The sequence below is a fragment of the Amphiprion ocellaris genome, chromosome 8 (genome assembly GCF_022539595.1).
Source record: "Amphiprion ocellaris isolate individual 3 ecotype Okinawa chromosome 8, ASM2253959v1, whole genome shotgun sequence".
NCBI lineage: Eukaryota > Metazoa > Chordata > Actinopteri > Pomacentridae > Amphiprion > Amphiprion ocellaris.
The window spans coordinates 19,047,866-19,066,407 of record NC_072773.1 but is presented as its reverse complement, the minus strand read 5'-3'; the positions used below and the strand labels follow the sequence as shown (position 1 = coordinate 19,066,407).

Genomic DNA, 18,542 nt, shown 5'->3' with positions numbered 1-18,542 from the left:
GTTTGTGCACAGCCCTGATTGTAGCATTGTGAAGCCACAGTCACAGTCTGTGAGCAACTCAGCGGCTGTCTGTGTCAAAGCTCAAGAAAAGCCAAGGTCCTGTAACCAATTTCCCCTTTTTTTTAAGTTCTTTTTTTGGACTTTTGTTGGCTTTATTGGACAGGTTAGTAGAGAGGCAGTCAGGAAAGTAGATAGAAGAATGGGGGGAAGACCTGCAGCAAAGGGCCATGAGCTGGAATCAAACCCAGACCACTGCGTCAGGAACTATAGACCCTGTTCATGGGTCGCCTGCTCAACCGGTTGAGCTATCTGGGCGCCCGTGGGTGGCTGGAATTGATGGGACTCGGAAACACCCCCACAATTTAATCAATTGTTACTTGAATGATTTCCGACGGATAAGTCACGATAAGTCTGCGATGGTCGATTTTTAGTAGGAATGCGATGATGTGATCATCAGCAGGCAGCTGACCTAGCGTTAACTTCTTGTCATAGTTACAGTGATGGCGTGCCGCTATCTCGCAATGACACAGAAATCTTAAACAAATCCATGGATCCAGACTATAAGCCACATCACTGCCAAAATCTAATCAGTTGGTCCTTGTGTCATTTTAGACCTTCCCTGAAAATTTCTTCTAAATTTGTTAGTTCGTTTTTGACTAATGTTGCTTTCAGACAAACAGACAAATGTACGGCAGTTGTCACATAACTCCGTTCCTTCAGCGTAGTAATTATGTTCTGTGTTATATTTCCCTGAATAATAGAAACTCACCGTCAGGGCTCACCAGTAACTACAAACACTGTAGCAGGGAACTGGTTGTCAACCAAACTTTGGCATTTTTTTAAGGTAACCACCAATCAAACACCCATGAGGAAAGCTTTTTTTTCCAATTGTAGATGTAAACAAAATGAAGTAATTTAGTGAGTCAAATCTAGGTTTCGGGAAGTCATCGGTTTTATCCAGTTCCACTGTATTGCTTCGTTATCCAGGCCACACTGGCATTCCTCAGGTCATACTCAGCCACGGGTTCCAGTAACAACCGAACATACCTCCGTTTCACTGGAAGTTTAGCACCGATAAAGCCCATAAAAAGAATAGCACCGACACAAAAGGCCACACTATTATATAATCATAATTTGTACTCGACCAATTACTGTACTTTCTGACATAAATGCCCCCAAAAATGTAAGCTATGCAGTAATCCCCTCATGACGCCTCTTAAATATGGTGACAGGGTATTGAGTTTTCACTAATACTCTGCCTTAATGTAAGAGTCATGTAGAGTGCCAGATATGCACACTGGACAACGGTGCATTTTTTTTTTTTAATCATTGCTATTAAATAATTCAGAGCGCGTCAGCAGAGTAAATCAGTAATTTTTATTTTTTTCCGTCTTGTAAACTGAAAATTGTTGCCCCGCCTCCACCCCTCCTTTGGAACAGTTTACACTTGTTGTTCTGTGGGTTTTCAGTTTTATACAAGCCGGCCGTGGGCCTGCTCAGATGTGGCGGAGGAGGGAGACCCATGGAGGGTGGGGGTTGGAGAGTGTGTGATGCACATGTGTGTGTTTTAACCACTATGGGGGTAAAACAACATGAAGCAGAAGGCCTGTGTTCTGCCCCCGCTGCCACTGAACCCTCAGCATTAGAAACAGCTGCAACCTGCTCCAGTTTTAATGTCTGCTCTCCTGATCCACCTGTAGAGGAATACCGAGGGCTTTCAGTGGTGAGGCTTTGGGTTGTTATTCAGCTTCATGGGGGTGAGGATCCATGTTTGAAAGGTAAAGTTAGGTATTAATCAGTTAAAGTGCACATTAAGTAACTATTGGACAAAGTGAGGAACAACATGAGCATAAACGTCTGTGTTGTCATTGAAATTTGAAGGCTTTAAAGGCTGTCTGAGAGCCCTTAAAAAATGGATTAGTCACACTTTTTGTGTCAAAATAAAATGTACTGTACTCTACATCTAGCCATGGTTGTGTTCTTTCCATAGAGATGAAGGATTTTATATTGAGAGTAAAAATGTTACAATAGAAAAGAACGGCCAAAGTGTTCAAATTTTTCCCTATTTCTTGGCTGGGTACAGTGACAATGTGGAGTTTGTGTTGGTTGCCAGACTGACATCGAGACTTGATGGTTTTGTCTGCTCGTTTTTGCATTTTTTATTTTTTATGGACGAATAAACAAGCTGTAATCGGCTAATTGAACCATTCTAACACTCCCACTACCCAACTTAAGTCTTTATGCTAAGCTGGCTGTCCCCTGGCTGCAGTTCTATGGGAGAAATATTGTTCTTGTCATCTAAAATGGCAATAAATTGAATCAGAATATCTCTCAAAATGCCGAACTTTACTTTTACATTTGCTTTTCCATTAACATCAATGGGACAGCAGTTGAAAACATTTCAGTTTAACCAAAATGACTGCAAACCAGCAACCATTTGGCTTAGAAATGAGTAAAAATAACACAGTTACACAGCATTATTTTATACCTGCTTCTCGCTCATACATCCATTACCCAGAGCGTCTCCTTCCTTGCCTTCTGATTTTTCCACATTTATGCCTTCTGTAGTGTAACTTTTCTCTGTGCCACCCTGTGTGTGCTGATATGGCAGTCTCTTTGCCAGCTTCCCCTGCCCGTATGCCATCCACCTGCCTGCCATCTGTGTTCATCTCTCAGGAGTCTCTTCATAACGGTCTCCTGGCGAGGCGGTGTGTGTTACATGACATACGAGGGCGGAGGGGGGAGGCGTTGCAGAAGGAGTCGAAGCTCTCCAAAACATGTGAAAATGAAAAGAGGAGTCGGAGCCTGAGCAAACACAAGAATAAGCTCACCCCTTCTCCGTGTGCCATGATGAGACCTCACCAAACAGAGGAAAGAGGGAAGCATTCTTAACATTCCTCTGCAAAAAAACGTGTAAAAGGCTTCCGGCTAAACGTGTGCGGCACTCGGCCTTCCCCACTTTCACATGGAGGATAGTAGAACTGCTTAAAGGAACGAGTAGACGGTGGTTCATAGGAATTTGATCAGTTACATCTCAGACCAAAAGTGTGTGAATCTGCACGAATGCACAGGTGCCACTGAGCTAAGCCCCTCCCCCTGAGCAGCATCTGTCCAATCACAGCCCAGTAGCCACAACTGACCAGAACAGGCCTGTAAAGCTTGACTGACATCCCAAATCATAGAAGTTCAGATGATCGCTAATGAAAAAAAAAACAAAAACACAGGAGCAGAAGTGTGATGAATGGATTAAAGCAGGTGCTTGCGTGCTCCAGTGTAATCCGCTAACGTTAGCAAGTCTGTCTAAGTAGCTTACAGTAGTAACCGAGGTTCCTCTAATGCCAAGGAGTACATTATGAAATTACTGCATTCATTCCTGCATTCAGGTTCTGTTAAACAAACGCCCTGATTATGAGTTGCACAGCAGCCCGAACCCCAAAATAATGTTTCGTTGTCAAATCAAATTCATACTAAAAGCCTTCTCTCTTGCCAAGTACAGTACATACACTGTACATCCATATATGCTAAAATGGTGGGACACTAACATCAAAAAAAATACAGAAATGGTGAAAACAAGACTATTAATGGAATTTTACAGTCACACACTGTAAGCAAAGAAATTAAATTCTCTAGAAATACAGATTTTTTTTGTGATGTGGAGTTTTAGCAGTTTTTTTGTTTGGTTTTTTTTTTTACAATTTTTGTGATTTATTTTTTTACAGTCAATGTTGAAATTAATATTTTTCTGTGATTTTACTAGATATTTAACGAAACGGGTAACTTATAAAGAAACAGTTAAATACAAATAAATATTTACCATTTTTCAAATTATATAATATACAGTTAATACAGATTATTTCTCTTTCAAATAATTACAAATATCAGTAAAATAAGGATACTGTTTGCTTATTAAAAATAAAATATTATAAAAATATTTTGTAATTTACAGTCTAATGTTGTCAAAGAATGAATTGCTATTTGTAAAAATGTATATTTTTGATGTGGCCATTATTTACAGTTTTTGCCTTTTTTTTGCAATATATTTTTAAATTAATGTTTTTTTTGTGTGAATTTGCTAGTTATTATCTGTAATTTAACCAGACATGGAAAATTTGTAAAATAGCAGTAAAATTTACATTGTATGTATGAAGAAGAAGCACGTAATCTGTGCAGTCTAACAGGGTTATGTCAGAACGAAGTAAGCATTTAGTCTTATATATTTACGTACTGCTTACAGCACTAAGGCCAATGAGCTCTACAGCACAACATAAGAACAATACTGCTGCCAGATGAGTTTCTGTGAGTGAGTCAGGGGTGTTCACAGTGTTGGAGTGGCAGAATGTGCAAGTGCAGTTATATAGGTAGTTATTGTTGGAAAAGAAATGGGATTACATACTGGGGAAAGCTGACACAGTTGATATATAGTAAACATGTACTGTGTCTTTAGTCCTAAAAAAGAATGAGCTAATTTATCCCCCCCCCCCCCCCCGTATATTAATAGCCATTATCTTCACAGTTATAGTATTTTTTTTTTTTTTTAAGCATTAAGGCATTCCCCTGTTTTTGAATGTATTTTTTTGACATTGTTGCTGCCAAATTTTCCTCTTTTTCTTCACGTTTTTTTTTCCTCCATTGCAGTGAAGGCATGAGCACTGCAAGTAATGACTGTTTTTATTGTCGATTAATTTCTAACTTGTTTAAAATAATTAATGATGTCCTTTATAACTTAGACAAGCTGAAAAAATTGCAATTTCCTAGAGCCTAAGGTGGCATCTTCATATTTCTGTTTTTAAGGTATTCAGGAGAAATTGGCTTGCCTTTTTTGTTTGTTAAATGATAATCATTCATGCCATCTTACCTCAGAATTCACTGTCTGATCTACTAAGTGCGTAATAAACTGCTCATTTCAGCACTAATTGCTTTCATGTCTGCTGCACACATAAAGATTTGATGTGACGACAGGAAATGAAACTTAGCAGAAAATGCAAGAACCCTGAGTGATTATCACTTTAAACCATGTTCGTAGTTGCATTGTGGTTACAGCATGAGAAAATGGAGACCGACTGTGGGGAATACTTTGTATATGTTGCGTGTTTCAGTGTGTACGATTTTAACTGGCCTCCGTTGCTGTGGCTTATTTATGGGCAGCTAATGGGCTTTTGCCTCAGGCGGTGTGTCTCTGTGGTGAGCAGAGAGTTGTGTGGATGGGATGCACCACCATCTCTTTAGTGTGCAAGCTCATTGTCTGCTGTCACGTGTGTTCGTGTATAGTGTGTGCTTGTGTTTGCTTTTGGCTTAATCAGCAGTGCTGAGTTTAGGAATTCCAGTTCATCAGAGAGAGAAAGAGGGAGAGTCAGCAAGATATGAGCAAGTAGGAGAGAAGATGGAGGGTCAGCAGATAACAGTGTGATTTTATCGTAAAACGAGATGGTCAGGTAGTAAAGAGAAGGTCAAGGACAGTAACAGAGTCACTTTGAGGTAATGTGCCGTCACTTTTAAGAAAGTCTAATTTGAATGAAGGAGCAGTAACATGTCACTTCATCCATGTAGCCACATTCAGCTGTGATGCTTCACTGACTGATGCATGAAGAACTTAAAGGTGACCGACCAGATTTGTTACTGTGAGTCAGATTCTCTGTACAAAATCAAGAAACCCCTTACCTTTAACCACAATTTTGCCATCTGTAGTGGCAAAATATTTCCACACTTTATGCTCACACGTTTTGTGCCATGAATATCTGCATGCAAAATGCAATAGCTGCGACTTTTACATAAAAGCCCTCCACTCCAGTACAAGGCACAGCCTGCTGTGGCTCCATTTTGGATCCATGTCAATGTTGACAGAGCAGATTTGTTGTCATTTAGCTGAAAGAAAATGTCATCTACACCGATCAATTTTAATTTTTATTTATTTTACAACGTCTTTTAGATAAGTTTTAGCTCTTGAACCTGATCTTTGGGAATTTAAGGAAAGAGAAAATAAACTACGAAAGTGACTAATCCAAGGACAAAGAATTAATTAGCAAAAGGTTTCCTATATCATCCAGCAGCCACAGAGCAACATTCAATTTTTATATTTAGGTTCATATTTCCGGCCACCTGATGAATTTAAATTTAGTTTAGCTCATTTTTAATTAAATAGCACCAATTTCTCCATAACCCATCTCAGGTCACTTTAGATTTGTAAGGTCAAGACTTTAAAAGAACCCAACAAATGCAAAGATGGCAGCCACTGACGCCTTATGTTATGTGTCCATTGATTAAAACAGTATTATCAGTAAGATACAGTGCAGGACATATGTTAGCTGTGGCCAATTTATGATATCAGTTCAAAAATTATTGATCGATGCATCTGTATTTGTTAAGAAAATTGTTCAAAACTTGCCTCACTAGCATTCTTCCATAAATTACACTCTCCCTTTATGACGCTGGTGTGACGGCTGACAGAAACGAAGAATCGGGCTCAGGTTCGTACCAATCAGCTAAGAAATGCCTTAATTCTGCTCATTGAGGTTGGTTTGGGACATCCCAAATACATACTTTTGCATTTAGCTATAGTTTGATGAGTTGATTTCCAGTGCACCCTGGCCTCTAAATGTGTAGATAAACGCCCTAAGCGTTTGTTTAGAGCATAAAACTGTGACATCTCGGCACACTAAAGAAAGTTCTGCCTCTTTGGGAAGCACTCCATAAAAGCTGGAGGCTCCTTGTGCAGCCTGCTGCTTGTAAACCCTGAGGGAACCATTAGCCAGAGGCCGGCTGGCAGAGGCCACGCTCTCGGCCTGCTCCCAGCACAGCGAGGCACAGCGGAGACCTTCTTTGTCTTTTCCCGGAAGGTAGTGGAAGATATTAACTCTGCATCAGTTGCATTGCTGAAAGGTGTTTGCCAAAGCTTTTTTAGTTGCAATAACATCATGGCTCAAGAAGTAGCAGTGTTGTTTGGGCGGCTCACTGTTTTGGTTGTGGCTGAAAAGACCGATTGGCAGGAAATTGTGGACACAGATTCGTGATCCCCAGAGGATGAATCCTATTGCTGATACACTTACTCTCTGTAGCTCCACTGGCAGTAAAAAATTAGTGGTTTTCAGTAAAATATGACAGCAAATATTGGATGGAGATCTATTTATGTCCTATTCAGGGTAAATTCTAGCAACTTTGCTTATCTGTTCTTGCAGTGCCACCATCATATCAGAATGCCCTAATATTTGTATTATTAGTTCAGGCATTAAGCATATTAGCTTGATTTTTACTTGCAACATTCCCCGTATAATTCTACTCAAGGACCTGCATTGCATCAAGTTTAAAGAAATCACAAAAGCCATTAATTAAATTTAAGAAAAACATCTTAAAATTTCCAAAAAAATGTCATTAAGATGCCTGAAATTTTTTATTTAAGTGTCTGAACACTAAAATTCAGTACATTTCAATACAGTACATTGGTTTCTGATCATACTCCAGCAAACATGCTGCTTTATGATCAAATGTTTGCATGCCTAGCTATTAAAGTGAACATTCTACCTGCTAAATATGGGCCGTCTTAGCGTGTTAGCATTTAGTTCAAAGCCCTCCTGGGCCTCAGTGTGGTGTCACAGAGCTGCTAACATGGCTGCAGATTCTTGTTTTTACTGCTGTTGAGCAAATACACTGCAGACAGGTTGACCCTTCCCTTCCCAGCAGGGAAGCCGCGGGTTCTGTGGTATGCACCAATTACAGTGTTTTTCCCTCTTCCCCGCGGGCAACCTTGACCCACGAGTGAAGCTGTGGCCAAGTGGATGACTCAAGGTGACTAGTTTCCCTGCGTTGGCTCAGAGCAGGGCCTCGGCTCTTTAACCGCTGCCTTCATGGTGACAAATTGTTGTTTGAAGTTGACTTTAAAGCTCAGCCACCAGGTGACTTCATTTTCTTGCAGCAGCCCTTCTCCATTACTGATGATTTAATGATGATATTCCACTGGTGACATTACAATGAACAGGTTATCTGAGCTTACTGGGGAGCTTTTACTACAAAGTCTTGTCATGCCTGGAAACAGGAGACTTTTTGCGATGAGCACCTTTACTGTCTGTCCGAACCCCCCCTCTGAGGCTCCCTCTGCTTCCCTTCCTTGATCTGACTTTCACCTTTCTGCACGTGTCTTCCCTGTTATTCTCATTAGGCAGACATAAATATTGGTGCACTCAGGCTCTCTGTTATGATATCTTTATCGTGTGTGTACATGTACAAGATGTAGATGTAAACTCTGCCTTTTATCAAACCCTCACTGCAGCTTTGGCCAACTAGTCGAGTAGATTTTAGAGGTTTATTTGACAACGGCGATTTGTTATTGTGCAGCGGGGTACAGCGAGCTTACCCATCACGAGTGCACTTTCTGTACAAAAACCAGAATGAGGCTCATTTGCTCATTTGCTCCATTTTCTTCCTGTCTCTTTGGTCGTTATTCATGTCGCTGTGATCTCCTCCCAAAAACACACCCCACCTTCTTCCCTCTGTTTACCTTTCCTTCAAGAAATCTCTTTACCCAAACTTCTTTTCTTTTCACTTTATTACATAGTCTCTATTACTGTGTGAGAGTGTTTCTTGTGTTCATAGTCACTCTCCCTCCATCCCCCCCCCCTCATTCTTATATAAACACAGGCAGCGACTATAGCCTTGGTGTCTACAACATGTTTTAACAGCTTTACCAAGAAAGGTGTGTTAATGGATATGCAGCCGGCTGGGTGGCTGGTTTTGGTGTTTCAGTGATAAAGCGAGATGTCAAATTGACCCGTGTGTTCTGTTTCAGATGACAAGCCTGTCCAGGAGGAGGACGGGGTGGTGTGTCAGCATCCTGAGTGTCCTGATCGCCGCAGGGCCTCTAAGGTAACACCCTTAAACCTGAAGAGAAGTCTGGTTTCACTAAGAATGACAGTCAGCAGGTTCACTGCAATGTTCTGTAAAAGTCATAAATCATGTTTATGCCGGGATTTGAAGTGAAGGAACAGTTTGACATTTTCAGTAATATGCTTGTTCACTTTCTGGGGAAGAGCTGGATGAGGCAACTGATGCAGCTTTCATGTCTTTAGATAAAATATGAGGCTGCAGCTCACAGCCGGCTGGCTTTAGCATACCACAAAGACTATAAACAGCTAGCCGGCCTCCGTCTGCATGAAACAAAATCCACCTGCCAGAAGTGCGAAATGTGTAAGTTTGTTCCCTGAAATCACTGATCCGGGCCGAGAAATAATCCAACACGAGCACCGTTTCAAACTATTGTTGTGATGCTTCGATGATGAATCAATTAGCTGTCAGATTAATCAGCAATTATTTTGATAATTAGTTAATAGGTTTGGCACAAAAAGTAACTTTTCTGATTCCAACTTGTTTTAGATAGAATGTTTTCTTTTTAGAAAACTCTTCTGTGACAAGAAACTGAATTTCTTTTAGTTTAGTCAAAACAAGATATTTGTCATCTTCAGTGTTGATAAAAAAATGAGTTTTTGACCCTTTTCTGACATTATATTGATCAAACAACTAATTGATTAATTAAGAAAAAAATAACCAAATTATGGATAAGATTATTCTAATCATTAATTGAAGGCTTGCTGGTTTGTGGAGTTTGTTTTCTGAGGCAGAGCAAAGTTAGTTGTTTCTACCTGCTTTCAAGGTTTATGCTAAGCTAAGCTAACCAACCTTATATATTTAACTTGGTATCAATCTTGTAAATCAAGTCAAGAATTAGCGCATTACTGAAAGTTTTATTATAAAATAGTGTTTATTTAGCTGCTGTTTTTCCTGTGATCTTTTAAAGCAGTTGCACAGACCCAAATACTGACCTGTGGCTGTTGTGGCAGCTTTTAGTTTTCACTTCCACTGTGGCTGCTGAAGAGCCTTCAGTCTTCAACAGCAGCTTAATTAGTTTTAGAAAATGCAATTAATGTTATGCAGTATGTTTATGTTCCCTCAAGTGACAAAGCCCTCTAGTGGCCATAGAAATTTCAAGTCTTACCTGCTGAAACCAAATTAGGAAGTGGTTCCATGTTATACACTAAAAAAGTCTGCAGAAGAAGGTGTTTGAGGTGGATAGATGGGTCAACAAAAAGTCGGACTTTACCAAGCAAGACAGCTGTTGGCGTTTCACTTCTTACTGACAGTAAGATTGATTTCTATTAACCATGACAGTGATGGTTGGTTTTCCTCACTTTAACCAAGAGTAGAGCTGTGTCATTCATTGAATATTAAGCACAGTTGCAATTTTGGCTTCTCCCAGTTGTATGAAACCGTTTGACTCCAGTACAGTCCATGTAGGTGAAATCAGTTGGTTTGAACTTGGTAAATCTGACACTAGAACTTCTTTCATTGTTTTCAAAGCAATTTTTGGTCTCACTCAATTTCTGAGTTGTGTTTGCTGCAGTAGCTGAGTAGAGACTAGAAGCTTCTCGGTGCTGTGTGTGAGGCGTTTTGAGACATTGTTAGATTGTCTATCAGGTGAAGACGAGACATTTCAATTACAATTTAATGTAGGTTTTGCTTCTAAGAGATACACAGAATTCAGGTGATGAAGAACCTTATTATGAGTCTCATTTGGATGCAAAAATTTGTACCATAGCAGGATTGTAGCACAGCAAGTGAAAGCAGTGCTCTGCTTATTAAAATGTCAAATTGCAATGAAACTCTGTACCAGTAATCAATGGATAATCGTGATCTCAACATAAACGAAAGTAATTTGAGTTATCATTTTGGCATTAATCATACAGCCCTAACTAAGAGATTTACATTTTAACCATGATGATGAATGTCCATCCATCCGTCATCTATACACCACTTAATCCTCATTAGGGTTGCGGGGGGTGGGGGGTGGAGTCAGGGGATGCCATGGACCGGTCACCAGGGCTACACAGACAGACAAACAATCACACTCACATTCACACCTACAGACAATGCAGAGTCACCAATTAACCTCAGCATGTTTTTGGACCGTGGGAGGAAGCCGGAGATCCCAGAGAAAACCCACAGGGAGAACATGCAAACTCCGTGCTGAAGGATCCCAGGCCCAGAACACGAACCGGGGATCCTCTACCTATGAGGTGACGGTGCTAACCACCAAGCACTGTGCAGCCCATGACGATAATGATGAATGCTCCTTGGTAATTTTTACCAACACAAAGTTTCCTTAATTTTAAAAAATCACATATTTTAACTCCAACAATAATCAACACTTAAGCTTAACTGCTTTTTTTGTGATGATGCCTTCAGCTCATCACGGTGCTTTTCTGATCACTTGAATGTGAGCTAAATATCAAAACACTTTAAAATGGAGATTCAAACAGCCAGATTTTCTAACTCCTGTAGCTCCCTCTCAGCTTTTGCAGCTTGATGGTTGCAGCCTGACAGTGTTTGGTTCCTCTTGTGTTGTATGACAGCTCTGTGAAAGGTGAAGCGGAGTGGCAAAGCTGCTTTTCTTCTTTTAGGTGTTAAAAGGGGCGTGAGTCTTGGGGCTCTGTGTCTGGCCACCAGACTGTGAAATGAATTATTCCTTTGAAGCCACTGGTTTCTGAAAATGGGAGTCTGGCCAGAAGACCAAGGGAAACCGACATAGTGTCTGGTCTGTCAGTCGGTCTGGCTTGTTTTGGTTTGTCTGCTCTGCCCCGACGTCTCCCTCCTGCCACTAGAGCCGGGCATTAGACGGATTTTCCCATTGAATCGAGATGTTGTCTCCCGCTGTCCTCCCTGTGGAAACAATGGAGAGGGAAGATGACAGAGAGAAAAGATGTTAAATTCAGACAGCCTGTAGAGAGAGAAAGATTTGGTTATATATAGTTTTTCTCCATGGCAACTGGGAATAATAAAGCGGGGGGAGAGAAGCGAGAACCAAAGGGCTGAACCTGAACTATCCTTGCTGTCTCTTTCCCTGCTCCCCACATTACTGAGGCTCCAAAATCCACTCTTCCTGAAAGACAAAATCACTTGAGACTATCTGGCCCCTCTCACGTGACAGAGTCCCTCCTGTTTTTAGGATTGGTGAGCAGAGTTGTGAATGAGGCTCAAGGCTTTCTCCTTGGTCAGGGTCAGGGTTGATGTTATTATGTAAGGAGATTAGGGAAAGAGGTGCATCCCAGTGTGCACTGGGACAGGTTGACAACAGATAGTAAAGACGAAGACGATTAGAGAATCACACAGGAGATGCATCTTTATACCTACCAGGAACATAAACATTTATTTTGATTGGCAGGCTTATTTATCTAACAGTTCTCACATTTGATTTTAGATACACTTAAAGCTCTTTATATATGCTAAACTGTAAATATATAGTCAACCAGTTCAGTATCAGCAATGACATAATTGCCTCAGGGGGTTTTACAACCTGTATAATACTCTGTTTTGATAAAACCAAAACAATGAGCTGAAAGAGACTATAAAGCTTTACAGAGCTGAGGGGAAGTGGTATGTTGGGTGATAATGACACCCTTTCATGTAAATGTATTTATATATCACTGTTAACCCTCTGAACTCCCAGCAGTTTCTGGAGTTTTTGCTCCTGTCGCATATCTACTCATTGTGGGCTCATTGTTCACTGCAATGTAAAGTCCTGCAAAATGTCATTTGTGCAGTGGACAAAGTCATAATGCCATAAACCATGAAAAACAGGAAAATTGAGTGTCTTTGATTGTTTATTTTGCTCAAATTTGAAAAAATGGAATCAATATGTTCAACGTTTTTCAATTTTGGTGACCCAACATTGTATAGTTGTTGTGCAGCTTACATTTTTAATTTGTTTTCATACGACAAGTTATAATCTGACAATTCATTCTGTTTTCACAGTTTGTAGCACTAATACATGGTTTAATTTTGGTGATTTTTTTTTTTTTAAAGAATAATTATTTATTTAAGATTACATTGGTTTCAGATGATAAATGTTAAATATCCAACACAGGAATGTTAAGTACATAACTTTCTATCAGCACAAACTGACAGAATTCTTTATTGCCAAGGTCAAACTCTAGACTAAAATGTGCTGGGAGTCTCTAGAGTGTAATAGTAAGTATTTTGTATTGTATGTGTGTGCTAAATTGACTTTGTAGATATCTCTTTCCACTTTCAGAAAAAAAATACATCTACTTGATTCCGTATTGCAACACGCTAAAACAAACAGGAGTGAATACTATTTTAGGCACTTTATCTCTTCAAAATACAGAACTTGCAAAAAAAAAATGTCCTGTCAAAACCTTGAGCATTCCTAATCTGTATGATCAGCAGTGTGTGAATGGTGTTGAATGACCTCACACTGTTGCATCATGCCCGGTCAGTGTTTATTCTTTCACACTTATCCTTCATCGCTTGACTCCACAGTGGTCCTGTCCATTCTGGTACAACCAGTACATCCCGGGATGTCACAATTCCTAACATTCCTGGTAATTTTCTGACTTTGAGTTGTGAATAAGCGAAGTGTAAATCTGAGTCATGTTATCATTTCCAGACGAGGAAAAATAATTTTGTAGTTTCATTGGTTTCTGATATCAGTTTAACTCCATGTGTTACTCAATAACGTGTGTCATCTGTACCAGGCTTTAAACAGCAGGGGGCAATGTCATGGCAACCCTGACCACCTCTTAAGCTCAGTCAGTCTTGCATTTGCTTGACTAGTGAGAGGCACATTTCTTGGAAGAATTTGGACATAAATACATCCCTTGACTTTCACCCACTCCGCCCACTAAACAGATTTAGACACATCAAAGAAAGCATTTTCACTTAAAAAAGCCCCAAAAACTAACTTTTATATTTCACTTTAAGGGTTTTTGAAAGTACTCCGAGTCGTCTCTTTGATATTGTCGGCAGCTTGGCAACAGGACACAGAGCAGACACAAACACAGACAGACAGAAGGAGAATCTTAGCTCGGTCCTGCACTGCATTTTAAACCATTTTATTCCCACACAGGCCTGCCTGCCTGCCTCGAGCCTCCTCCTGCCATATATCAGCTCCCGACAGGACTGCGTCTCTTCTAGTCGCTGCATGACTGGCCGAGGCCTGAATGAGCTCACCTGCACCATAATTTACTGAAATCGCACCAGGTGTCACCGTGAACTTTTGCTGCTGTTGCTCAGCTCTGTCACCACATTACACAACAGCCCTCAGAGCTCTGCTAAAAGGCTCTTAGAGGGGACAACACATGTGTTTCCACAAGGCTTTTCTGCCGCGATTGGAGTCTGAGGGATTTGTAATCAGTCTGCAGGTGTCCAGCTGAGAGATTCTGTTCAGTGCAGAGCTGGTTCCTGGCTGAGGTGGTGGGATTCATTGCAGATTATTCTTGTTAGCGCTCGCTGCTAGTCTGAGCTTGCTCCCTGGATCGAGGCTCCCACATAGAGGAGCTTATTATCCCTGATCGCTTACCCCCTCCTCCTCCCGCTGCTTCGCTTCGATCCCAGTCGCCTTCATTTCCCTCCCTCCCTCAGCTTCGACAGGACCAGACAAGATAACTCGTAAGGTGTGGGTCACCTTGGCAACGGCGCCCATCCTAGTCCAAACAGCTGGAGGCAGTGGGATAATGTGAAGAAAGTGGGGGTTTGACAGAGACTGAGAGGATGAGGAAATGTTTCAGTCAGCTGGCTCACTCTGTCACTGAAAGTGCATTTCCATTCATTTGTTATAATCACATTTTCAGCTTGAGCTTGGAAAAATAGAAGTTTTTTTTTATAACAAAGGGTTACGCTAAACTGAGGTGCAAAATGTTGATGTGTCGATATGGATTTCTAGCACATGAGGATGTACATGAAACATTTGGCTGAAATGTTATTAAAGCTCCACTGAAGAGACTAGAAACATCATATCTACATTGAACTGTCCTCATATATGTGTCTGTGTGTGTGTGTGTATATACACACACACACACACACACACACACACACACATACATACATGTGCATATATATGTATATATGAAACAAACATAAATACCATATTTTCATCTGATTTTACTTTTTCACGATTTTGATTGTAGCTACAATGTATATTTTGTGCCCTCTTCTTCTGCAGTTGTTAAACACTACCTGACTATAGAAATAGCTCTATCCATCCCATAATTTGCCTAACAGAAATCTCAAGGTAATATACATTTTCTTGTCTTGTCTGTCAATCCTAAGAAACTTCAGTTTAATTTGCTCAACATTTAAATGGAAATGTGACGTGTATCTTATGCAGTCACTCACTCTCACACTCATTGTGTTTTTAGCCGTCTTCCATTCCCTCTTTCTTCCTCTCTTTTGTCCCCAGTCAGCCACATATTATGACTAATCCGTTGCTGATGTTTCAGGGGATTTAATATCATATTAGTCAGACTAGCAGAGAGTCACTGTATTGCCAGTTGTTGAATCATTCAGCTGGATTTTTTTTTTAATTGATGACGAGCAAGATTTTGTCATGCATGTTTCTCTCTCTCTCTCTGTCTCTCCCTGTCTCTCTCTCTATTTTTTTAAACAGATACAGACTTACTGGATCAACCTATTTAACCTTGCTTTGGTCTCTGCTTCTTTGAAAAATCTCACCTAACTCATGCTGACAGGGACCTGCGAACTAAACACACTTATTTGGCTGGATGCCCACTTTCTGTTGCTGTTCCAGGGCTGGAGGGTACAGGGTATTATCATTTCCTGGTAGAGATGGATTAAGTTCAAGGTATCAAACAGTCAGTCAAATAACTTACCAAACAACAATCTAACTGCAGCTGATGAACTGTCACACGACAGCTCACATGTCCGATGAGTAGAGAAGTGTGACTTGATGTTAAATCCGAATGGATCCTGTCTCCATGTCAGGGACATTTTATATTTATAAGTACAATAATAAGTTAATGCTGCTGTTTCATAAATGTACGTAAATGTGAGCAAGTTTCTGCTCACATAGATCCTGCTTCTGTCTGATGCTGCAGGTATTCGATAAACTCAGAGGAAAGACTCCTACAATCAGCTGGAAGAAACAAACTTTAACTGCTGTTAGCGTTTTGTCAAAACCTGGATTACATTGTTTATCGGTGAGTTAAGAAGATAAGATAATTCTTTATTAATCCCATGGTGGCGAAATTGGCAGTGTTACAGCGACAAAGGGTATAGTGCAAAACTGTAGGGACGTTGGTAGACAAGAAAAGCACTCAGAGAGTGCAATACTCCAGCAAGGCTGGTCATTCCACCATATGGCTTTGTCAGAAATGCAGCTTTTTTTTTTTTTTTTTTTTTAAAGAAATACAACATTTGTTTATTAGTTATTGATGATCAGAAATCACAGAATTATAGAATGTGTCCATTTAATATAGATGAACCCACAAACAAAATGACCTTGCGCTGAGCACAGGTGTGTGTTATGTATGTGTACGTTATGTACGGATACTGAATCGCGTAAATAAATATGTAGCAGGCGGCGGGAATTGATGGAACTCAGAAACAACCCCACAATTTATTTAATTGTTCCTTGTGTCATTTCCAACGGATAAGTCCCGATAAGTCTGCAGCAGTCTATGTGTAGTAAGATCGCATTCATGTGATCATCAGCAGGCAGCTGATGTAGTGTTCACTTGTTGTCATGGTTACAGTGATGCTTTGCTGCTATCTCACAATGATACAGAAATCTTTAAGCGTGGATCCAGACTATAAGCTGCATCACTGCCAAGATCTAATTACTTGTTCCTTGTGTCATTTCTGACCTTCCCTGAAAATGTTTTTGAGTGATGTTGCGCACAGACGGAACACCAGACAAACGTACACTGATCATCACATAACTCCGCTGCGTTCTTTGGCGGAGTAAATATAAAGATGAGCATGAAATATACATAAGCACTGTGGATGTAGCCCAGATTGTTCTTTATACAGGCAGAGTTACTGTATTTGTAGTAAATACTGATATGGCACAGATTTTTGTATATGTAGAAAACTTTGATATACAGATTGTATGTTCACAATGCACAAGTTAGAATGCATTAATTTAACACACTAAAGTTTTGTTTTTGTGGACATTTCAGTTTCAAATAGATGTGAAATTGTAAAGCAAAAGAGAAAGGTGTTTTGTTATTTTGGTCAAACTTTTTGCGCTCTCTGTGATGATTTTGGATCGGTATTGGAGGTGAGAAGTGGAAAAAACTTCCACAAATCACTTCACACAACTCAAAATATGTCACTTGTTCACGCCTCTTCATTAATGTGACGGCATGCAGTCGAGACTTTTCCAATACTGAAAGTCATACGCTATCTTGCGAGGTCCTAGTAAGACTGCAGCTTTTACAGAAAAGTTTCCAGGGTGGTCATTCAGAAATGAAGTGGACACATTCAGCTGCCATCATATCAACAAAAAGGAATGCAGGTCTGAAAGAGGCTCTACAGACACACTGGGTCTACTTCTTTCACCTTTCTCTGGTGTCTGCTTGGATGAAAAATCTCACCTAAGTGACGCTGACAGGGATCTGCTAAGTAAATACACTCGTTGGGCTCGTTTGTGTTTGTGTCAAGGGGCTGAACACCGTGGGGTATTAGCTGACATTTCCTGGTAGAGATGGATTAAGTTCAAGGTGTTTCTCTAATGACATACCACACAACTGACTGTAGTCTGCCCTACAGCCTGCAGGGATTCATTCACAAACGAGGGAGGTAATTCAGGATATGTGAACTCCAGAACAGTTGTGTATGTCCTCTAAATTTATCTGCATTTCTCCTCATCTCTCTTTGTTGGTTCTTTTCATAAAATTCCAGTGTGTGTTTAAAACGCCTCCGTTCGACAAAACTGTCCTGTATTTGGTCATTGTCAGCGAGTTGTGTTTCTTTCTTTGTTTTTCCTCTTCGTGCAAGTGTTTCCAGCATCTTCAAAAGAAAGCTGCAGCAGCCGAATTATTTCTGAACAGGAAAATACACTATGTTCATTAGTTTTGCTTGATTGCTACCCACATGTACTTCTCACAGCTTGTATTGTACTCCCATAACTCAACCGACTGTAGACTACAGCCTTTAAATTGGTTTTCGGCAAGAAAATTTTCAAGGATGTGACCTCAGCTGTAACTTTAAAGTTCTTGGAAAGTTTACTTTATGAAGTAATGCAAACCTACTAATGGAAATGGTGCTCTAAAATGCTCTGATGACTCTGGAGTCATTTAGACACGAGGGGAGCTGAGGAAAAGTTACCTAATCACATTTCAGCACGGAACTGACCGCTGAGAAACTCTGGTGTTAATTTGTTTATTAAAGGAAGGGTGAGCGTGCATGTTCTCTTCCAGCATTTCATTCCCTGCTTCACATTCACAGACGAACACGTTCACATGCAGCTGCTTACTAGATCTGCTGCTACACTGACCGAAAGTTGGGCTATTGTTATCATTACTCAGCCAAGGAACGCAGCAGAGTTATGTGATGGTCGGCTTACGTTTGTCTGGCTATGCTCAACATTACTGAAAAATGGAATAAGGATCTTTACTACAAATCGACTACTGCGGACTTATCTGTCGGAAATTACATAAGGAACAATTGATTAAATTGTGGAGGTGTTTCCAAGTCTCATCAATTCCCGCCACCTGCTACATATTTAGGTCACGTGATTCGGT

At 40.4% G+C, this 18,542-nt stretch overlaps 1 protein-coding gene across 2 annotated transcripts in view; it reads left to right on the top strand.

Moving 5' to 3' along the window:
* plekhg5b (pleckstrin homology domain containing, family G (with RhoGef domain) member 5b) overlaps positions 1-18,542 on the top strand; it is a 98,414-nt gene that overhangs the window by 18,206 nt on the left and 61,666 nt on the right. For both annotated transcript variants that reach the window (XM_023276304.3, XM_035951007.2), the window contains exon 2: positions 8,777-8,853. In XM_023276304.3, the coding sequence (XP_023132072.2) occupies positions 8,777-8,853 (77 nt within the window). The remainder of the gene's footprint in view (positions 1-8,776; positions 8,854-18,542) is intronic.